The sequence below is a fragment of the Oxyura jamaicensis genome, chromosome 10, assembly GCF_011077185.1.
Source record: "Oxyura jamaicensis isolate SHBP4307 breed ruddy duck chromosome 10, BPBGC_Ojam_1.0, whole genome shotgun sequence".
NCBI classification, from domain to species: Eukaryota; Metazoa; Chordata; class Aves; order Anseriformes; family Anatidae; genus Oxyura; species Oxyura jamaicensis.
In genome coordinates, this window is record NC_048902.1 from 12978241 (window position 1) to 13001362 (window position 23122).

General features: G+C 41.7%; 2 protein-coding genes across 8 annotated transcripts in view; both read right to left on the reverse strand.

Moving 5' to 3' along the window:
* The window catches only part of CEMIP (cell migration inducing hyaluronidase 1), a 112203-nt gene that overhangs the window by 67810 nt on the left and 21271 nt on the right, over nt 1–23122 (reverse strand). The gene's annotated exons all lie outside the window — the stretch shown is intronic.
* Nucleotides 1–23122, reverse strand: part of LOC118171988 (cell surface hyaluronidase-like) — a 52936-nt gene that overhangs the window by 5630 nt on the left and 24184 nt on the right. For all 4 annotated transcript variants that reach the window (XR_004753505.1, XM_035335574.1, XM_035335575.1 and 1 more), the window contains 5 exons: nt 21264–21479; nt 15403–15611; nt 3470–3652; nt 1285–1498; nt 441–542 (listed from right to left, as the gene is read on the reverse strand). Coding sequence is in view for 3 of the 4 variants with exons in the window: in XM_035335574.1 (XP_035191465.1) it covers nt 441–542; nt 1285–1498; nt 3470–3652; nt 15403–15611; nt 21264–21479 (924 nt within the window). In the remaining variant the exon portion in view is untranslated. The remainder of the gene's footprint in view (nt 1–440; nt 543–1284; nt 1499–3469; nt 3653–15402; nt 15612–21263; nt 21480–23122) is intronic.

Genomic DNA, 23122 nt, shown 5'->3' on the forward strand with positions numbered 1-23122 from the left:
CAGGGATAACATGACAGCTCCAAACTCCTTCAGTAGTGAAATACGGTTATTTTTAACTTTTAATGCAATGCCAGAAGAAAAAATTAGAAAAAAAAAAAAAAAAAAAAAAAAAGCTTTTTTTCCCCTACATCCTTTGTAAACAGTGACTTCTGTTGTATTTTTCTCCCCACTTCCTCCATATTAGAGTGGTGGTGTTAATTCTTCTGCTGAGGTGATAAAAGGTCTTTTCTCCCCCTAAGGACTCAAATCCTCATCTGAATAGAATACAAACTCCCAGTGACTTTAATGGAGCTAATTGTAAGGGAGAACAATGCACTCGCCTCTTCCAGGGGAACTTCCCGTTTCCTTCTGCCAAGGCTCAGCAAGATTTCGTAATAACTTTTCTTGGAGATAAAGTTTCCCCTGTTTAATCACCACTTCAAATACATTAAAACACATACCTTAATGAACGCAGATGTCAAGTGGCTTTGTATGTCTGCCTTGCTGAGAGACTGGATCTGGATTCTTATATACTTGACTGCGGGTGTGCTAGTGATAGCAAGCTGAAATTACATGAGAGACAGAACCTTAAAAACTGGATGGCACCAAGTACCATTGCTCACATACATGATTGCAAAACTCATAGAATTAATTCTTTTCAAACTATGATCCCAGTTCACATGTAAGAGTTTGTTGTTAAGACAACATTTATTAAAGAATCATGGTAACGCTGGTTGGAAAGGACCTCTGATGGTCACTCTGCCACTGAATAACAAGTTGAATATGACTTTCATATATTTTGCCTGGATTTAAAATCAAGAGCAGATTTGTATGAGACTGAAACAATTCAACAGGATTTACAGTGGGGTGAACTGACAGTAAATGAGAAGAAAACCTGGCTCTAATTTTCCGACTATTCCCATTAACCAGAGTTACTTCCCAGTCAAATTCAACAGTAATGCTGTGCACTGGAATTCAAAGCTAATCCAGTCTGAGCCCTCTCAAGCGTCTTTTTATTCTTTGAAATTAAAAAAAAGGGGGGGGGGGAAGGGGGAAAGTGCTGTGGCTGTACATTCACATGCTTCCAGTTGAGTGATTTTTTTGAGGCTATCTTAAAAAATGGTACCAAGAAGCTGTAGAAATTTAGAGTAAAACACTTCCCTCAATACACATGACATGATGCTGACCAGATTCACAAGTGGCGATTCCCTGTGAATTTTCCCTGTGGGTTGTGAAAATGCATTGACTTCACACAGATGTATGTATGCTGCATAACCCAAACACGACGGAGGACGCGCTAGGTACCTGTGGAGCCCCACATGCCCTGCACGGCCTGGCTGGGTGCTGGGACACAGGGCTCTGGGGGGCTGCCGGCCTCTGTGGGAAGGGGTTCGGGGCACAGCTCCAGGACCCCCCTGGGTACATATGTGCCGTAATTTTAATACGTTCACAGCCTTGCTGAGAGCAGTAACTGTGGCCTTTCCGAGCTTCGTGGGCTTGCAGGTGAACAAAGAGGTACCTGGAAATGAGAGCAAGCAGAGGGGTCAGAGCGTCTGTGTGTTTAGAGGAGAGGCTGAGTAGAGGCAGGCTCTGCACTTGTCATACTGCATTATCCCTCCCATTCCCCAATGACACCAAACAACTCTGTCTTAGATCAGTGTAATACAGCACGTCCACAAGTTGTGCTTGTAAAATGAGTCCTGCAAGGATGCTTGTCGAGCTTCCCTCCTTTCCTGGCATGACGAGACCTGCTGCACTTAGAGCCCGTTTGCCTAAAACAGCTTCCTTCACCAGGCAAGCATCCGTGGGGCAGGCACCACTTCCACTTCCCGGGCGTGGTGGCATCCTGCTAGCATGCTCACGCTATCGTGCAGGCTTGCCTGTAAATATTGGCATCTCCCCGTTTGGCTCTCCGCATCTCATGGCCTTGGCCTGCAGGCACAGCTTAGCCCTAGGCATGCATGACAAAAGCTCCAAGGCAGCCAGATCTTCTGGCCCTTGCAGTTCATTTTTTCCTAGTTGTTCTAAGTATGTTTTCAATTGTGTCCATTCTGAAATTCAGGCAGAGGAAATTATATAAACAGCTCAGCTCAGCTTCAGGATCAAAATGATGCATGAGCTTTAAAAGTTTTCTTTTTCTTTCTATTTCTTCAAAAAACTAAATATTTGTTTCTATTTGTCTGGAAGAAAGAATGAGTAAGCTTGGTTCCTCTCCAAGGATCCAGCACGTGGGGTTAAAAAAAGAAGGGGAAACATCCCATTTATTATGAAATAAAGTCTAAAAAACAACAACAGGAAAAGAAAATACCCTAACTTCTGTACTCTGAGAGGCTAAAAAAAGCACTGCTGAATTAAACAGAAAACCAAAAGGTTGATACTGCTAGAAGGAAGGTGGGTTATGTCCATCAGTCTGCATGTACCAGGTCCAGATGGCTGCTGGCAGCTAATGGCTCTGCACCCACAGACCCACATGTGTAAGCATTTTCCCTGCTCTTCAGTAGTAAAAAACCTGTTTACAGAATTTTGTCAACACTCCCCCCCCATCCCCCAACACACACACACACACACACACACACACAAAGAAAAAAAAAAAAGAAAAAGAAAACCATTTACTAGTTATTCCCCCTTATTTCACAATTCCTATCATGAGAGAGACCCGGTGATCACCAAGGAGCTTGGTTAAAACAGAAGGCATCTGGGGATTTGATTGCTCATATATTATGGTTCAAAGAATAAATATATTCCATCCTCTTTTCTAATTTGGCATTTGTGGATTGATTTCTGAAGTAGCTGCTTAGTCAGGTGAAGCATCATGGGACTCATGGTTAGACCACAAAACACTTTTTTCCTCCCCAGCTATTTTAGCTGACTGAGAAACACGGTTTCGTAACATGTTTTTGTAACCAAAGGTGTTCTAGATTCTCATAAAGATGGTGTGTGATCTCTAGGACTCTCTTCTTACCTTCAAAATACAAGACGTATTATGGTGCTATCCTATTTTTTTCCCTCCTCCCTCCTTCCCCCTCCAAACTCTAATTTTTTGAGTGTGAACATTTTATAAGTCTTCATGGGAATACAAAGAAGTTGAAATTTCCCAAACTATCTCAGTGTTGGAACTGCAGCAGGCACAGGAGGGCTCCTTTTCACAGCCCTTAGGGCTGCAATGGATTTTAACAAATATTTACACTGTTCCCGCACCTCCATCGACCTGAGCAGCAGCAGGGGGGAGGCTTCAAAGGAGCCAGGGCCAGGGAAGAAAAAAGCTATTTTTTAATGGCAATGCCAAGCATTGCTTGGTGATACAGAAGTAGACCTAAGCCAGGTTACACCAGCCCGTAACTCTATTTTGACCTGAAATCAGTGAAAAGACCATGCGAGCTGGATGGGACTGAAGTTTAACTATGAGGAAGGGAATGGAGGCAGTGGGGCTGGAAAGAAGACGACCCCAGGGAGATGCTGCCCATTCGCTTGGGGTCTGTCATGGGCTCACCCTGATGCTCTGTCGAAGTAGAAGAGCCTCTCGCCAGTCCCATTCAGAGCACTGGCCCGGGAAGGAGCTGCGAGGTAGTGCTTTATGCTGTGTACCATCCCCGTCTGTCGCTGGTAGACATCTGTCACCACGTGGAAAACAGTATTCCTGGGGTAGCAGAGGGCAATGTGCAGCCAGTCTCCTCTGAAAGAGAGAAAATGCACTTTCGGGCTTGAGTACAGGAGAGATGGTCTCCAGCCAAGAGTATAATCTTCAGGGGAAAACAAAGAAATGTCCTTTGAGGTTTTATTTCTCTTTTAAACAGAAAATAATAATAATAATAATAAAATCCTCAGAGCCAAAGAAAATCAGACTTTTTCCTTTGTCTGGAAAAAACGGCTGTTTATTACAAAGGTCTGATCCAGAGACCCCGATTGACCTCAGAGGACTTTGAGTCAGGTGCCAGAATGGCTTAAACCCAGAGATTTTCGCCTCCTTGTCCTGTAAGGCTGAGGTACAACCAGTCACATACCCACTTGCATCTCCGGAGGCAGCAGGGGCTTGTTTTAGTTCATCCGGAGCTGCTGCGAGAGAGGGAACCGGCATCCAGAAGACATTTCACCGGGGGCACAGATTCAGGAATTAGAAAGTAATCTGTGACTTGAACCAGAGCCATGGTCTAAAGAGACCTGCTTCCGCCACTTTACAGCAACGTTTAGTATTATGGTTTCCATTAAAATCTCCCTCTCCCTTGCTATTTCTTCAGTGTCAGTTTAGAATAACTAAGGGTGAAGCTGAAAAGTCTTTTAACTCGTCCACCACAATTTCAGCACACGCATTTGCAAAAAGTTGTGCCCATTGCTTTCCTTTATTTTGTGATGTGTATCGCCACCCTCATAGAGACCAAAACTGGCTCCACACAATAAAGCTTTGCTTTATACTCAGAGCCAAAAGATGCAGTTGCAGTGCAATTCAGATACTGATGGGAAGAATCTTCCACAAAACCCAACACCCTTTCCTGTCTGTAGGATCCACTTGTACCAGAATAAGCCGAAAGCCACAAGACATTTACACTTGAAAAGAAAAACTGAATACCAAGACAATTTGCTTAATTATTTTTGTTTCCTCTCCAGCCTCTGAAGCGGCTCCGGGTACCACATGCAGGTACCTGACCCATTACTGTGGTTAGCTTTCCTTATATTACCAAAGACACCAAAGCCTTAAATGTATTCTTTTAATTACCTCGATTCCTGGCTAAAATGTGAAAATATCAATTTCGCTTAATGGCAGGCAGTTATCACCTTCATCAGCTACCTTCCAGGGCCCTGCAAAGCTGAGAAACACAAAGTTTCTCCTAAGGCTCCGCGGAGGTGACCCACCATCCACCCCTGCCTGCAGAGCAATACAGGAGTGGAAACCCCTTTGGTATGGGTAATTCTGGGGGTCTGCATGCCTAGACCTCTACTTTGCATTACATGTGAACTACATAATAGCAAAACTTTTTCAGCCTTTTTCTGTTTTTCTCATTAAAACAAAGCAAAACTACTACAGGGCTGAAGAGGGGACAGGCTGTTCTAGAATAATAAATCAAAGTCATACAAAGACCCATCAGCTTAAGCCAGATACTGCCCTCTAGATTTTAACCAACTCCATCTGTGTCATAACATATGACGACTAGAAAATGGATATATTTTCAGATGATTTGGCCTCTGACTAGAGGAAATGAAAGAAATGCACCAGAGCCATGTTTGAGGAATATTTTTGGGATGGAGTCCCAAGACATTTGGCTGTTTCATAAGGGTGATTTGCATTGAGTTAGTACATTTCATCCCCTGAAGACACCATCAAAAAATGGCCTCGTCATCTCCCTCAGATGTTGGGAACCAGATTTGGTGCCATGTTATGCCAACTGCCTCTTCCCCAGGGACAAGAAAGGCACCAGAAAAGGAAATTGGATAGTGAAAAAAAAAAAAAAAAAAAAAAAAAAAAAAGTGTAAAAACCTACAACTGTGACTGTCTTGAGTCACCAGGACATTTAGGAATATGAGAGCCCACTGTGCACATGAGCAGGCTGAGTAAAACTCTGAACTAAATTATATCAAGACTGAGAAGTTCAAACAAAAAGCACCTACCCTGGAGTCTGGAGAAGAGATGGAAATAAGAAAATTCCCACAACAAAAGGCTTGGGAGGAGATGCGAGAAGGAAGGTATTAGAAGTTATCCTTTATGTAAATATAGGAAAGAACAAGGTGGTTATTTTCTCTTTATTTTAGAGGTATTTTAACAGCTTCCTATTTAGTTCTTAGTGTCAGTTTTGTTTCTTCAGCTTGTGCTGCTGTGAATCCTCCCAGATACCTGGCTGTGTGGCTGAACAGAGCTCCACTGCCTCTAGGAAAAGCAAAGTCCGGAACAGCAGCGCTGCTGCGGGATGCCCGCAGGACTCTGCCCTGCAGATGGGCAGCAGATAGGGATGACATGCCTTTTTTCCACATTACCAAAACTGAAGGAGAAATGCAGCCTCAGGCAAGCAGAGGTAATCAGGCATGAGATGTCTGAGACATTGCAAAGGAAAACAGATGTGTGAGTGCCTTCCTCAGCCACCGCACTGGCCGCAGAGGACCTCTCCTGGCTGGGTCTCCAGTGCAGGAAGCCTTTTTCTTTTTTTGGGGTGGTCAATAAACTACAACTTCTCCTTTATTTCTCTGATTCAGACTCTCCATTCTGTCATATTTTCTTGCTGCTACTCTGGGGTGAAGATTTGCAGGCAGAATCAGAAAAATTTGAACCAGCCTTAATATCCTGTAGGACCCTCGTTCTGCTGCTGAGAGTGCCTTGCACATCAGCTGGGATCCCCACAGGTGTCCCAGGGACTTGGGGACACACTCTGCACTAGCAAGAAGGAATGCCCACTCAGAAGAGGACATTTTCCTATGGATAAATACTCACACAACAGAGAGAAAATAATCATTTAAACCTTGAGGGACAGAAGTCAGAATATGGATATACAAAATGCTGTCCAATGGAGCAATACACAGGACTTCTTTCTACTTTCATTCTTCAGAGTTTCTTGCAAGAGAAACAAATAAAAATATGCTCAGGCAGAAAGTCTGACTTTGAAATTAACTATCAGTTTAAACAAAAGTTATATTTACATATCTAGAAAACCAACTTGAGCTATTTAAGATGTTTTCACCCCAAAACTATGTAAACACACTCACAACCTTATCTAGTGTTTAAGTTAAGATCATTTTAGAAGTAAGGAACATTATTTTTCTAACTCCTGCTTTTAATCAGGCCAACATTTTCCTATATGTTTTTAAATGTACACACACCCCTACAAAAAAGACATATAAAGGAGGAAAGCTAAATATGTACTAGCACACCATCACCATTTTGTGGATCCTAACAGTTTCAAACACCTTTTGGACAATATTTGAGTCTGCCTGTATCAGCATGTATTTGAGAGCCTGCATGTATCCAACCCGGCATTTCTGCCCCTCTGTTACTGTCATTCAACAATTCCCACAGTGCATTTCATGCATTTTTATGAATGTATCTAGCTTGTTTATTTGTTTATTTCCTTTTGGAAATGGCTGGGAGAAATAAACACAAGAAGCCATTCTGTTTTCACCAGGGTTTTGACATTTGCAGTTCTTACACTTTCAGGTGGACCACAAGCATCAGGCAAAGTGTTAAAAAAACACGCTTGTGTTTTGGCAGTGAATAGGCTTCTTGGGATAAGCAAAAGGAAAAAATGTACAAGGGAAAGGCAAAATAACAGGCAAGAGGTTTCCTGTTCTTGGACGTATGGTAGATACAGATCTGCATGTACATACATAGATACCTCCTCTACAACCTCAGAACAACCCCCAGAGTCAAACCCCAGACTCCCAAAGGCAATGCCACTCAGAGAAACGTGATTGAGCAGGCAAGGGAGGGGAGACTTTTGCAAGCGGTGGGATGTAAAGTGAGTCATGTAACTTGGAGATAGATTTGGCTGCAGTAAACATTGAAAGAGTGCATGTCTGGGACTCTCACTGCCTGGGAGAGGACAAACGAACACTTGTTCAATACTGTGAACGTGTCCCTTGACTGTATCTGTTGGAGTATCGGTCCTGGACAAATGGGTCGGGTCTAGTGATGGGGTTGCTGGTTTTGCTGGGCATTATTGCTGGCTGTATTTTGGGTAAGGGAAACTCTAAGCTGATGAATATTATTCTAGAAAACAACTCCACCATGTTTATTGACATGGTGTGTCACGTAGCCGATGACCATGGAAGTCACAGTCCAAATCCTGACCTCACTGATGAAAATCTGGGGTAAGCCAATGAGGGAATGCAGCAGAGTACAACTAAAAATTACTTACTTTTTCCTCGGGCTTGAAAAAACAAGAGGCTTTCATCCAGTGAGTCAGCCTCCCCCCAACTGTTATTACTCCTATTTAAAAACAACCCCTCTGACATTTTGGTCAGATCTATGTGAGCTGAGACAACGGGGAATTAGAAATTTTCCTGTTCATATTATGGGAACCAAGCAAAAATCCTCATGTGCTGCTTCTGTAAGCTTGCCTCTCACAGGATGAATGTTGAACTTCAAAAGACAAAAAGAGCAAAGCAACCTTTCAGCCTCCAACCCATCTCAAGAACAAATCGCCGGAGGTCAGTCTTCCTTGATCTCAGTCATGATACAGATGTTTTTTCTCTCCAAAAATATATCCTAACTTCACAACAATCTGCCCAGAACTGGCTTAATCTCCTCAGCACAAAACCCACATGCAGGACAGGCTATCTCCTCCCACACCAACATCATAGGTGTGGAGAAAGGAATGAGAAATACCCCACATCTCATGAATACTGAGAAGAGTGGAGAATGGGCTGCAAGGAACCTGGGCCATGCTCTCACTTCTTCCCCCAGTCCAAGCTCTTTTTCTTCAACTCACATTTCCCGCTGGCTCCCTGCGGCTCCCACTCCTTTTTCTAGATTTCTTTTTTAATTTTCTGCCTTCGACTCAAACCCATTAAACACATCCAAACCCCCATAACAACAAACATTGCTCCTGGGCAAATGTCCAGCAAATTTTTTTTTCCAGGACTTGGTTATTAAGGCTAGACAGTTCTGAAAGGCAGCATGCTGTGGGCTACTAACACATTAGGTACGTGGTTAGCTAGCTACAGTTGTGTGTGTTGGGATTCAAATGCCTTTCCTAAATGTTGCCAGTTAGGAAATGCTATTAAAAATTCAAAAACATAGACCATCTCCTCATATAAATTAATTTTGGGGGAGTATTACCCATGAGCCTACTTAGGCAGAAAGAATGATTTTTGCTTGTGCAAAACTCAACACATTAGAGCAGGGCTCCTGCCCTGAGGGTATGATCCTACTGACACTCATGAAACCAGTATCTGACTCAGGCAACATTTGGCTCACAGGCAATTGTATTTAAGCAAAAATCTAACAACTTCCTGCATTTAAATACAGTACATCACCTTATCATCTTTGACTTTTTTCCCACACTACGTGCTTTCTTGGAGGAATCCTAAAACAATTCAATTTATCTTTTTTTTTAATGCATTCCCAGGTACTGTATCATAGACTACTGTGTATTTTGTATTTTCCTGATGCTGCGCCTAGTTTGCAGATGCCTGCTCTGGAGAATCTGGTGGACCTGACGAGTCCCAGGCTGTGGTCCATGTTCCAGGAGAAGAGTTAAAGCAAAAGAAAACCTTCAGGTTTCACATGCCAGGCTTCAAAATGCCAAAAAGCCTGGTTTGCTACAGCCATTGGGGGGTGGTTGGTTGCTCTGACTGCTCTAATTTGTTCAGTAAAATGAGCAACTTAGTAAGGACGTGTCTCCTCAGACTTTCCTTGTTAACCCTGGCCACTGCAAGCAGTGAACACAAGCCATGGAGGACATAGAGCAAAAAAGGGCTGCAGACGGGGAGGCAAAGACAAGGCTTTAGGATCACTCACACAAGGTAATGTCAGCACCTGGCATGGCCCAGCTGTACTGAAGCAGTGCAATCTGCAATGGAGTGTTCTGGCAGATGTTTTAGCTTCTTTCCATATATATATATATATATAAATCTCATGGCCTTCATCCACTTGTTGACCTGCGGGTAATTTAAGGGATTCAAATAGACAGAAGGGATTCAACTATATGTGCTGATTTCTGTGTCATGTGGATGATTAACTCTGAATTACAGATGTAATCAGGATGGACAAGCTATGAAACCCAGGTAGTTCTTTACTTATTATTGGAAAGAGTGATGGTGTTACTTGTATTACATCCAGATCTAGGCGACCGAGGTCAGCACTCACATACGTACAAGTAACAAGGAAGCAGTCACAGCCTTGAACTGTTAGCTGCACTTTGAAATACTAATTTCACCTTCCTGTCCATTTATCAATCTGGAAAGCACAAGCAAAAGTGCATTCGGAACTAATTTGAAAAAGGAACAATTTAGGAGATATCCATAAACTGGGCAAGTCTGCAACAAGCACATTCTAGCCTTGTCTCATTATCTTCATTTTCCTCCAACCCTTATCACCGCTAAAGAATTTAATCGCAGAAATGACAAGTAGCTGAAAGTATGAATCAGAATGGCGTTGAATAAAAAGCCATAGGAAAAACACCCACCTAGACAGCCCTGAAGAAGACAAATATAACCAGTCCCCTGGAGTTTCAGTGCAGACATGGTCTATATAAGTTGTCTGCTTGCACTAAAATCTCCACCTTTGGATGGGTGACAGCATTCTAGAGATTTCATATCTCCCAGCATCAGAGGGCCCTGCTGTTTTTAATCCAGAATTTAGACACAAGCCAGCTCATTCCAGCTGCTAGAATTTTCAGATAATTAAGATTATTTGCTTGTGAACATGACAACAAGCCCCAGTGCAGAACTCCAGCCTAGCAAACGCAGGAATCCAGCAGTACACCTGCGCTGTCCCTGCACAAATACCACAGCATGGGGAAGGCTGGACATGTGCCCAAGCACACACATGGACATCTGCTCTTTTTTTTGCTCTTGACAAGAAATTTGGCTCTCCACTGAGAGGAAAACCTCTCATGTGGATTCAGCTCCTGTGACAGGCACCAAACAACGTCAGTCCTACAAACCTCACCGTAGCTCTCCAGGTGAAGCTGAGAGAGTGCCGATGAGGAAAGCCCATGGAAGGCTGCCCTGCACTTTTCCCTGGTGCTGGCATCAACCAGAGTTGCAGTACACATAAAAGCCCCTGCTTGCAAGACCGTGGCAATCTGCCTGTAAAAAATACCCCCTTTATACTCCCTTTATGCTACTACCTGCTCACATCTCCCTGAAATTCTCCAAATCACAGCAGAGAGCCCTAATAAGGGAAACTGTTCCCACTGACCCTCAACAGACCAAGTATAGAGATATTTGCCTGTGCTCATAAAAAAAAACAAGGAATGTTTAATCTAATTGCCACTGCTTTTCAGGCTGATTCCATAACACAACTGACTACACTACACTTCAGATATGGGCTTTGGGGAGATTTAATTCTTATCTTTAGATCTGCTGATAACACATATAAGCATGACTGATTTACTGAACAGCACTGTGCCTTTGATAACAGTATGTGCTTTAGCTTCTTCTGTGATTAGAGAACTTGCACACACACAAAGCCTATGTCATTAAACTGATGGACTTTGTTTCTGACTTTGCTTACTCTATGAAGTCCCGATCCTTGTACTGGTTTTCAGCACCTGACAGGAGGCACTTACTTTCAAGTGAATGTCTCTCCTCCTGTCTTACTAGCCTTTCCCTCCTCTCTTAACAAGCCTGATGCTCTCTGAGGGCCTTTGTTCTTCAGAAACTGGACAGAAATTTTGAGCAAAGCCCTTAAGTCAGTTTTACAGATAGTCCCATCTTTTTGTGAAGCACAAAAAGAAGAAGAAAACTCAGAAACAGCTCTGAGGGGGTGGGCACTGTTCCAGCAAAGAGATGAAGCCTGCGCAGGAGAGGTCTGAGGTCTCAGTTCATGCAGCTTTTACACACACTTCATGTTTGATCAAAACAACCTTCAGAAGGTCTGGACTGGTTCTGGAGCACACTTTATGCCTGGTAATTCAAATTCTAGCCAGTACTTTCCTTCCATTCACTTGCCAAAATGTTCAAAAGTTACTTGTCCTGCATTAACTCTTTCCAGAAACATCAATAGCCAGCCTTTTCCCTGTCCTCACAGGGAAACTCCCAGCCACTAGACAGACAACCCTATCTACAGTAACACATACACACACACACACACACACACACACACACACACAAAAAAAAAAAAAGTAAAAAAAAGCATTTATTCTCAGACAGCCATGCTCCCCAGCAGACTACAAACAGCGCCGGTAAGTCTCAGCCCAGGCTCTGTATCTGCCTGCCAGTCAGCTAGTGCCACAGCTCCCCTGACAAACACAAGCAAGTGCAGCTCTCATTTGAAGCAAAGTTGAGTGCACGAAGCACCCCTTTTGCGCTTGACTTTGCACTGCACAGCCACAGATGGCAGCACGTGGAGACACAGTGATGTTTTTGGTTTAGCTACATATTTCGATGCGAGTGAAGAAACTGAAGAAGGAAGGTATTTTAAAAACAACATCAACAACCCTCTAAACGTGGCTTGAATCAGCGCACAGGAGATACACACACTGCAGCAATCCTTCAGGTGCCACAGCAGAAGGAAGGCAAGTTGTTCTCCTCCACTGAGCAAAGACACCTGGGCAGTGCCCCTGACGAGACTCGCAGCTGAGCCTTATGAATTCTTCCCAACCAGCTCCTGCCCACATGAGGAATCCTGATGTTCCAGTCTTTTAATAAACATTTAAACTAGAATTACTTTTATGAGGTCTTTGTACAGTGCTTCAGAAGCAGTGAAAGTGTTAATCATACAAAAATTCAACCTCAGTGCTATGCCTGACCTCCAAAGAAATGCAAATCCTGGTACACATCTCCTTGTCAAATTCCTTATTTCCCCTCTGACCTTCCTTTAGCCAGCACAGAGAAAATCCTTCCAGAAGCATGAGGCAGCTGTGAAAGCAGCATCCTGGATATATTTATCCATCATTTTACAATGACAAGTCTAAAAATAGTTTGATTGTTTGGTAAAGTTATATCTGAAAATACTAATCCTAGAATATTAAAGTTCATCAGGCATTTTTTGTTTTGCATCACAAATATTTTGCATGGATATAAACATTTTAAGAGCACATTTTTTTGGCAGATTTTTTGGTATTTTTGATTTTTGAGAAAAGGACAAAAAGCATAAAGCCACTTGAGACAGGTAAAAGCCTTCCCTGATTTTCCAACTCTCACGACTCTGGGCCCCACAGTTTAAGATTTCTTCCATTCCAAAAATGATTGGAATACAATGTTTAATAAAGATCATACATGGAACTGCTTAAACAGGAACTTGTTTTCCTTCAAGTTCCTAAATCCTGTTTTTCACCTCAGAGGAATCGCTTTTGCCTATGATTTTGCATGCAGTCTGAACATTTCACCATTACCATTGCCTCAACTTTAAGTCTCACAGCACTGACACAGAGTAGTCACACATCTCATTCGCAGTTATTTCTTAGCAAAATGCTTTAAATAATTGAATCATGTAGGTTGGAAAAGACCCTTAAGATCATAAAATCCAACTATCAACCTAACATTACTATGTCCACTGTTAAACAATGTCCCTAAGCACCATGTCCGCACATCTCTTAAACACCTCCAGGCCTGGTGACTCCACCACTTCCTTGGGCAGCCTGTCCCGATGCCTAATCACTCTTTCCATGAAGAAATTCTTCCCAAAATCTATTCTAAACCTCCCCTGAAAGAACTTGAGGCTGTTTCCTTGCATCCCATCACCTGAGAAAAGAGACCAACATCCTCCCCACTACAGCCTCCTTTCAGGTAGGTGTAGAGAGCAATGAGGTCTTCCCTCAGCCTCTTTTTTTTTTTTTTTTTCTTTTTTTTCTTTTTTTCCAGATTAAACAGCCCCAGCTCCCACAGCTGCTCCTTGTATGTCTTGTTTTCTAGTCTCTCCACCAGCTTTGTTGCTCTTCTCTGAATGCTTTCCAGCAACTCAATATCTTTCTTGTGGTGAAATGAAGTAAAATTTAAAAGAAAAAATATTTTTCCCTTATTACAGTATATTTCTTTTTTATAGTTCTTTAAAACACACACCTTGCCAACAGTTTCTGGATCAGAAAAGTCTACAAACCTTTGCCATGTTCAAATAACTTAATTGGTTTCACACGAGACAAAGACAACCACAAACACATTGCGGTTTTCAACAGTAAAAGTTAAATCTGTTGCTGCTTGAACAGGGGCTGAACATCAAACTGAGTTTTATCAATCACCCAGTGCTGCCTTCAAATTTTACTCTGTGCTTGAAGACCACGAGCCAAAGCTTTGGCAAGTACTATCTGGCAGAGTGATAGGGTAATCACCGTATACGCAGGCAGAAGACGTAGGTCTATAATTACAAGGAAATAGCTAATTATTTAAAGACAGACAATAATTGCAAACCTCAGCTTGTCCATGATTGACTAAAGGGTTTTCCTCTTCCTTAAAGTGCATGAACTTATATTAATAGAGAAAACAGTGATTTAGTTCTAATCATTCCTCTGTGACAGGAACATCCAACCACAGCTCCTCCTGTGACTCGGTCATGGCCCTACAGCTATCTACGTCTTTCAATCCAAAGAGGACCAGTTACACATCACTTACAAAAATGCATGTGATGCATAAAGAGAAAACATTGCCTTTCTCAGCTACATTTCCATGAGGCTTCATAACTGGACTGCAGATAGTATTTTCCCCAAATTTCATCAGCTCCAAAGTTCAGGGGACCCAAACATTGTTCAAGCCTTTGAAAAAAATATCCTAAGCTGAAACTATGGCAGTGACCCTCTGCTAGAGGATCAGAGAATGGGCGTGGGGCTTGGTGGATAATACAGGATGGACCTCGAAATCCTCCACATTTACTAGTGGTACATGCTACTTCACATCCTCTATACCTCTGACTTCTTTTATGCCAACTACGTAATACCTTCTTTGCAAATACAAGCCTCCACGTGGCTGGGTTACATGTAGTTATGAAAGATCTCATTTGCATAATGCTGCCCTCTTCCTGTACTGCCTTTTTATTAGGAAACTGAGGAGCCACAGAAACTGCCAAACCCAAGGGTATGGCCAGGTATTCTTTTGGTTCTCATCTCTTGCAACATCTCTGCTAGCCTTGGCAATGTCTGTCACAGCTAAGCCGAATGGATCACAGGACTCTCTCCTAGCAGGTGTACCAATGAAAAGGACAAGTAATTTCACCAAAGAATAACATTGATCCTGAACCAGCACTGAAAACTGTAAAAGAAATTAGGCAAAATGAAACAGATTGCAACGGAAAATGGTAGGTCTAAAATGGCTGTGCCTTGCTTTTATATAACGCTAGATGAAATGGAAGAAAACATGGAAAATAAGTACAGCACAGCCTACAATTTTCATGTACCAAGTCCTAATGCTTTAAAATATTGCGTAGAAAGCAACAGTGATCACAGTACTGTTTGGGTTAGAGAAGATGCACAGCTATGTGCACATTCTGATAGACTTCTGCACTTTATATATATGGGAGATAAATTATGTGTGCAGTAACTAGTACAAACTAGTGAACAAGAGCCAGAGCTTTTCTGGAGGGATTTCAGGGACAGAAGGCCAGGACTTACTTGGATTCTGTTTCAAAACCTACTGGAAAGAGAAACACCTCTGTACATCAAAAAAGCTGGAACAAAGTGGAAGCAGAGGCAACTCTTTGCATTGGTAAGTGCCAGTCATTAACACCTTGCTTTGGTGCTCTCAGTAATTGCAGAAATATTCAAAAGATGAGTTGCAAAGAACCTGGGAAATCCATTAGAGCTCCAGAACTTTTAAAACAGAACATTTTCTAACAACATAGGGGAGTACCTGTTGAAGTTGATCGGGTACAGGATGATATCCTCAGGTGCTCTTCCATCCCACTGGATGATATAAGCCTGCTCCAGCATGACGACAGGCTGGTACTGCTGGTATGGTGCTCCTCTGTTCACGCCTTGCAACTGCAAGGGGTGGGAAGAGTATGTTGCTCTGGCAATGGATAGGGTCAGATTCTCAGGGCGCCTGGCCTGAATATAAAGCTGAGGGTGAAAGGAAAATGACAAACATATCCATTAAACTAGCCAGGCTCAGCCATAACATGTGCATTTGATCATTGTTGCCTGTAAATGTTTTTTGCCAGTGAAGAACTCAGAACATTTGGAAAGTCACTGAAACATTTCCAGTTCAAATAAAAAGGTAAAACAGAAATAGCATCTGCAGTCCTTTGTGGGGACACCATGAAGTGAGATATGAATTGTACAGCACCATAAAAACATTCACTATTCAAAATCTTCAGGGAAAAGAGTAATCAAGGAAATATTGCAAAGTAACTGTTTTTTATGAATTCAAATAACTACACTTTAAAAACACCCTTATTCCACTGAAAATACAGAAAACTCTTAAGTGATTTCAACTAGCTTTGGATCAGGTCCAGTTATCTAATGGAATCCACATCTCTGCTCTCAAGCAGCAAACTAGGCTGAAAATTTAGGGGCTAAAACTCAATGGCTTGACTGTAAGATCTTACAGACTAAATACAATGGTGCACGTTTCAACAGAGAGTTCTTCTGTCTGAGGACTAACAGTTCAACCCTGCAGAAGGAGGAAGCATTGTCTTTGAGGCTGAACACATGATGTCCACTTGCTTCCCCCCTGCAGAAGGAGGATGCATACAAACTGTCATACAAACTGGTCTCAGAACACAGGGCTGTAGCATGCAGCTTGTCATATTCCCTGAAAGGTTCAAAATGCATAGTGGACAGGTGGGAACACCTATAAGCATGCTTCTTCCAGTCTCTTGCAATGCAGAATAGGGCTGTTTGCCTCAAGAACAGGAATGTCCATCATAAAAATCCGTATTAGCTCAGTAATGCCTAAGCTTCTACATGAGCAACAATTCAGCACAATTATTTTTAAACTTAATTTCTGTCTTTGAGGTAGATCAAAATGGAGGCAGTCTTCCAGCAGATTTTAATACTGCAGGTAAGGACACAAGCACAGCCAAGACTAGGAGAGGTCCAGACAAAGTCTTTCAGGATATCTGCCTTCCAGTGCTAGGCTGTGAAACCTTAGTCCCTCACATCTCCATATCTGCTTCTCTTCTCTTTGTCTTGTCTACACAGATTGAAACCAAAACAGACTGTATCTCACTGTTTTATACAAAGACTTCTTTTAGCTAGGGTTTCTAGCTTCTACTGGAACACTAGTGATAAGAGAAGGCATCACGCCCTTAAAATACAACAGAAATTGCTTTACTGACTCCGAGTCATAGCCAAGAAGCAAGTGCTTGCCATGACATTTGGTTTGCCTTTTGGCAGACCACATGACACCAAAAGCAGCAGATTCCCATTGCTTTCTTCTTTGATTGTAATGCCCTGGCCACAGCAAAATTCATTTGAGAGAAGACAGAGGTGGTGTATCCTCCTGTTTGAAGGAACAGGGGACAAGAAGGGGATCCTGTCCCTGTCTATGCAATCCCTGACCTCCTTGCTGTGATGCCAATTGATGTTAGTTCTAGTACTTGGATTTTGTTACCCTTTCAGGACTGCAATCAAGACAAACAGATTAAAATCCCAGAGGAGTCATCCACCAAAGGATGCTCTTAATTCCCAATGAGCTAAATGAAATAAAGGACTCTAATAAGATAATTTTGTTCTAGGATGAAAAATTCATCCTTCTAGCAACATCTCCGTTATTTTTTGTTTAGATCTACAAAAATATTTAAGAGAAGAAAGAGGGTCATAATGATACTCTAAAATATGATAAAATAGTAAGAGAAGAACACGCCTCAGAAACTACAACCTAAGGAGAAGAAGAGCTATTTAAAACATTCTAAAATGTGAACCTACTACTTGCCTGGATCATTTAATGGACATAGTTGTCATTTTAGCTGCTTAACACTTCATGCTAAAAAGGTGTGCCAGATTTCCCTGTGCTTACATGGCAATTTTCCCAAGTAGATTGTGAAACTGTGAAGATAATTTCTTTTACAATTCATGGGGGAGCTGCTATTCAGCTGGACAGCAAGTATGAAGATAAGCAAAATGCAAAGCACTATAACAGAAAATCTTGATTTCTGAGAGAAAGTTTGGTTGCCTTTCTAGTTTCTTTAACATTGTTTCTGTTCTGCTTTGCTGTCAGCTGTCAAACTGGGGTAAAATCCTTTAAAAATGAGAAACTCAAAACATGTCTTCTGCTCTTCTGGTTTTTCAATTGTTCAAAGTAGGCTCGGTTCCCAAGAGAACAATTTTTCTCTATGAACTTCCAAGTGAAGACTTTAGAATTCTTTCAGAAAGAAAAAACAAATAAAAAAATATATTTTTTTCATCCAGGAAGACATACTAGGACCAATTTTAGCCCTAAAAATAACAGCAGCTTTGCTGACATCAGCAAAACTATTTTTATTTGGTGTGCATTTTCCACTGGTGTGCATCAGAGATCAAAATTGGACCTCTTTGTCCAAATATGGAGCCACTAGCTGAAAAATATCTTGCAGGCTTTTCCTTCTTCCCAGCCTGTGAGGTACCAGCACTGCTCAGGCACCACACATTACATTATGATGGGATCATAAAGTTTTGCTGGGAAAAGCACCGTTCACCACATACTGCATCTCTTGCTTGCTTTACCTTTAAAAGCATTATTGCGAAAAACAGCTATGCAGCACTTAATAGATAAGTGGCTACCAACTGGACATTTGCAACTGAGAGGTGCTGGGTTATTGTAATTGCAAAAACAGAGTTAACAGGAATTGAACGATTTCTAGTTCAGCAGCATGCAGTAAGGTGGTGATTTTTTGGAGCAAATTGGTGAAAAATCAACAGCATTACCTAAAGTATTTTGTAATAGCAATGCATCAATTTTTGTTAACTCAGAAATGACACTAATCCAGCTAAGTGGCAGTCTCTTATGAATCTCTAATATTTTTTTAAGCTTATAAAGGAAAAAAGCACGTACTGCCAAAAACTCTGCCTATTTTAAAATAAACTAAAAAAAGAGGTTTCACAGTCTGTCCTGATGAGTTTCTCTGAAGTCTGTAAGGAAGCAGTAAGTGCACAGCTTCAACTGCCCAGTAGGCACCAGGGCACTTCTCTTGCTGTGTATATAAAAATCAGAAATGGGTGAGGAATCTCATTTACATTTTCACAAGTAATGCAGGTGTTGAGGAGTCTCCAGGTCAGTGCTTTTGGAAATCTCACCCATCTACATGGAGAGAACTATGGGATGGACCTCTCCCTACATTTTTCTTTTATTATTAGCCTCTGCAACAGCTGAAAATCAGGTTGAGAAGATACTGAGAACCTCAACACTCTGCTGACAGAGTCTGAGTGACTCACAGAGATTTCCAGAAGCTGTGGTGCTGCCAACTCTTGTGATTTCCTTGTCAGTCTCCCTCTCTCTGATGTTCTTCCTTAACGCTTGGCTTTGTTTACATTACATGAGAGTTTCAGCGGTCATCAGAAAAATAAATAAAAAACGATTTGGTCTCATTTGTACAACGATAACCCTACAGACTTCAGAATCCAAAGGGGAGAACAAAGAGGCCTGATAGTTCTTGTCTGTGTAAATCTCATGATCTTAAGGTGGTCCCACAACCCTTTGTTGGTAGCGAAAGGCAATGTTGGAACCAAAGCACAAGGAATTTCTTAGTACTTCCCGCTGAAGGAAGCTCTCAGACACCACATGGGGAAGGTGGCATAATGCTCCTTGGACATGGCGAGGAGCGAGGGCCACAAACCAACCATGGGAAGGTGGAAACATCAGCCTGAGTCGCCAGATTAAAACATCCTCAGGAAAGTCTGTCCCTGGGATTTTGTGGTGCTAGAAACGCTGCCAGAGGAATAGGTTTTCCCCTGGCATTTCCTTTCCTGGGCAAATTTCATCCAGAAGAAGAGCATGAAAAGTGAATGAAAGAAACCAAGCAGAAAGGAATTAACTGAGCTCTAAGCATTTTGCTCAGAAAGGATTTGGCTGCAATGTTAGCCAAAGGACTTGGATCTCCGTTTTCCATGCCAAGTAGCCCATCCCTAGTCTGACTATCTTGGGCCTAGTTCAGCAGCAATATAAGAGTCACTGTTTCCTTCAGCTGAAAGGACATTTTCACCTGCTTGCGCTAGGGAAGAATAAAAGTTCTTGTCTACCAGAGCTACATGAAAAGGAAAAGAAAAACAGATTTTGTAATAGAGCTGCTAAGATCAAAGCCAACCATCTTTCTCCATAATTGGATTCACTCTTTTAGGCTTTTGATCTGAAATATGACACTCAGAACTTAGCACACAAACAAATCATCAGTTTGTAAAGACACTGAGAACTAAGGTCAAGCTGAAATACTCCAACAGTTATACCCTCCAAATTAAATCAAACCCTGCTGCACAGGACCAACTTCTTCTACACTGCACGCATATACATTTCCCTACCAAAAACTTATAAAGTTAATAAGAACTTCACTCATCCTGCTGGATGCTGATTAGAAGAAAAACGCTGGTAAGTAATGGATCCCAGAGAAGCAAATGTTTACACTTGCCTAAACCTAGCCAAGGAAATTCTCTATGGTGGAAAAACTGCCTCAACACATAGAGTGCCATGATCGCAAGGGTATTAATAGACATAAAAATACAAATGTCTACTTGTTTACAATTCTGAATTTAACCGTTGTGTTGCCAGAGCACAGAATATTATTTCTCTAGAGACACAGAGCAAAATGTAAGTGCCAAGGACAAATCCCTAGTTCCGTGGAACTGCTATCCATAGGAGCCTAATCCTGTTTCCGCCTAGTCAATAGTGAACCAGAGGACATAAGTCCAGTGTCCAGACACTTAAATAGCAATTCCTGCTCTCTGCTGTGCAACTAAAGCAAACACAAATAATTATTTTTAGCTTAAGGAGACACACAATCTGGGCCTGACTGTGTATTATGTATGCATAGAGGTCTCAAAGACAATTGCATTCCTAAAATTTTCATGTAGAAAAACTCCTTGGAGAAAGGGGAGCAGAGTGCTCTTTGACTGCCTGAGCTATGAGCCTACACTTTACTACACATCAGAGAACTACAGAAAAAGTGCCTTCAGAAGTCCTCCAAAGTGGAAAAAATGTGAATCTGACTTTGCAACCCCTCCGGAGATGGCAACTGTAGGACATCAGGCTCTGCTTATCCTCATGCTCACAAACTGTTAAAAAGGCAAACCTGACAGTCTGCTCTTTCCAGTGGGGCAAATTAATGCTTCCTGGTCTTCAGTGACTTCAGGCAGAGTTTCATCCTGTGCTGCACCTACCGATGTCTGGGCAACGACTACTGACTCCCCATGAGACAAGAGTAACATCTTCTATTACAGAAACTAGACTCACCAAAGTGATGGAAACTAGAGTTATCCACTGGAGCCCCACGACAGAGTGGACAAACTCCTGGAAATAAGGACTTAGAAAACATCAGACTTTTCCCCAGCTAGATTTCAACTTGTAGCCTCTTGTGGGCAATGGGAAGAAAAAGGGCTCCTTACAGCCATAGGTTAGAGGAAACTGCACAACAGGGGCTTTGCCTTCTCCTTGGAATTAGGCAGATAACACTGAGAGCAGTAAAGTTATACCCAATTTATTATTGTTCTGTTATCTTCTCGAGAGTTCATCAGGTTTCACTCCACCACCCCTAAGGCCCACCCAACACACCCAGTGACATTGCCTGCAGCCACCCCTCTTACCTGTGCAAATCTCCCGGTGCACATCATCCCATTCCAGCGTGGCACAGTGAGACACCCAGGATGACGCAGCAAGTAGTTGTCTGCTCTGCCGATGAAAGTGTCCGGATACCCTGTCACAGAGCCATCCAGATCGTGGAAGATGGACATTTTGTCACCATCATTGTCGTTGTTTCCAAACCACTGGCCTGATCTGCCAAAAAACACTTTCAGTCCAACCTAGCAGGAGAGAGTAAGAAGAAAAAATAAGTAAGGGTTTGAATTTGCAGTGTATTAACAGTCGAGACAGTGATACAGCTAGAACTAGAAAGCATTATTTGTTGAGCAAGAATTTTGCTTTGCCTCTTCTACTTAGATTTCTGACTACATTGTTTTTGTCTCCTATTTCTTAATCCCAGGAGATATTTTCATTAAAATTAGGCTTTCGGTTCTTTCAATTGAACCCGCAAAACCATTTATTCCTTGAAATCACACAGCAATAAATTGTGCTGTGTCAAAAAGAAGAGGATGACTCAAAGCGAAGGGAAGTACTGGAAGATTATGAGGTCTGCTGAGAAGTAATCATCATCTACCCCAGTTGTGATTAAAGAAACAAAAACTACTAAACCTATGGTGAATTTACTCATATATTTCCAATGACTGTTTTAAGTGGTGCTATGAGTGCCGTTTTTTTGGTAATTCATTCCCCCAAAACCTTATGAAACTCATAAAAGTGACAGAATTTTTCAGAATTGGCTCTGGCGTACAACCCCTGAAGAACATATATGTGTATATATATATATATATATGGCAAGAAAAATAGCAGGGGACAGCATTATCCTCATTATGCACAGCTCTGTTTTCAAAATCTTTCAGTTGCTAAGCAAAAGACTCTGTCCTGATATGAAAATACAGCAAAACAAGGAAGCTGTAGATGTTCAGCAAAAAGGCATGGGATATTTTAATGTTTGCAGAGAAAATTATTGCAGTGTGTGACAATTAAGTTCTGAGGCAATCAAGACAATAATTATTCCAGGTCAAGTACACTGAATGAATCCTGCAGCAATGTATATTAAAAGAGACAGCATAAATAGCATCTTGTTCACGCCGACCCAAAAGACTGTAATTTGTTCCATTTAGCTCAACTAATTTTAATTGGGCTGCTCATAGAAGTAAGAATTAAGGTCAGCAAGATTAGGCTGCAAGTTTACTAAGTACTTTAAATGCTTTATTTTCACAATAATAAATAGAACAACTTAGGAGAATAGGAGGAGCATTGTGATTCTTAGTTAGATGGAAAGTCCCACTGACTTAAAAAAAATTACTACTGCAGCAAGAACTACTTGCAGAATAAAAGTAGCGAGCACCTTACACTGCTCTATTAAGTCTTTATTACCTTAAAATTAAATTAAACCCTAGAAGCATTTTTCTGCCACCTCCTTGTCTAAGTATTAGCCTCATAAGCAAACACCTGAAGCAGTCTCACTTAAAAGAGGCTCAAGCATATGGAAATTTAATGTGTATTTTTGAGTGTATTAAAACCTTTTCTTACTGCACTGCAGGAAATTTTTGCCCAAAGGGCTATTTGGCAAGGAAGGAGGATCTCCTAAGTTCTGTGATTTTTTTTCGTTTTGTTTTTATTTTTATTTTTTTTCATTTTAATTTATAAAAGAGGAAATCTTTGCAAAATGCAAACGCTGCTGCAGCTCAAAGCTCCACTATAAACACTTTGTGACAGTGTACTTCTGGGGCTGAATTTGAAAATGGGCACTTCACTGGGGAAGAGAACAAAGTCAGCTGTACTTCAAAACAAACTAAGGTACAGCCTGTACAGCTTACGTTTGATTAACAGTCAGTGATTCCACCCAGCAGGCAGATAGTTT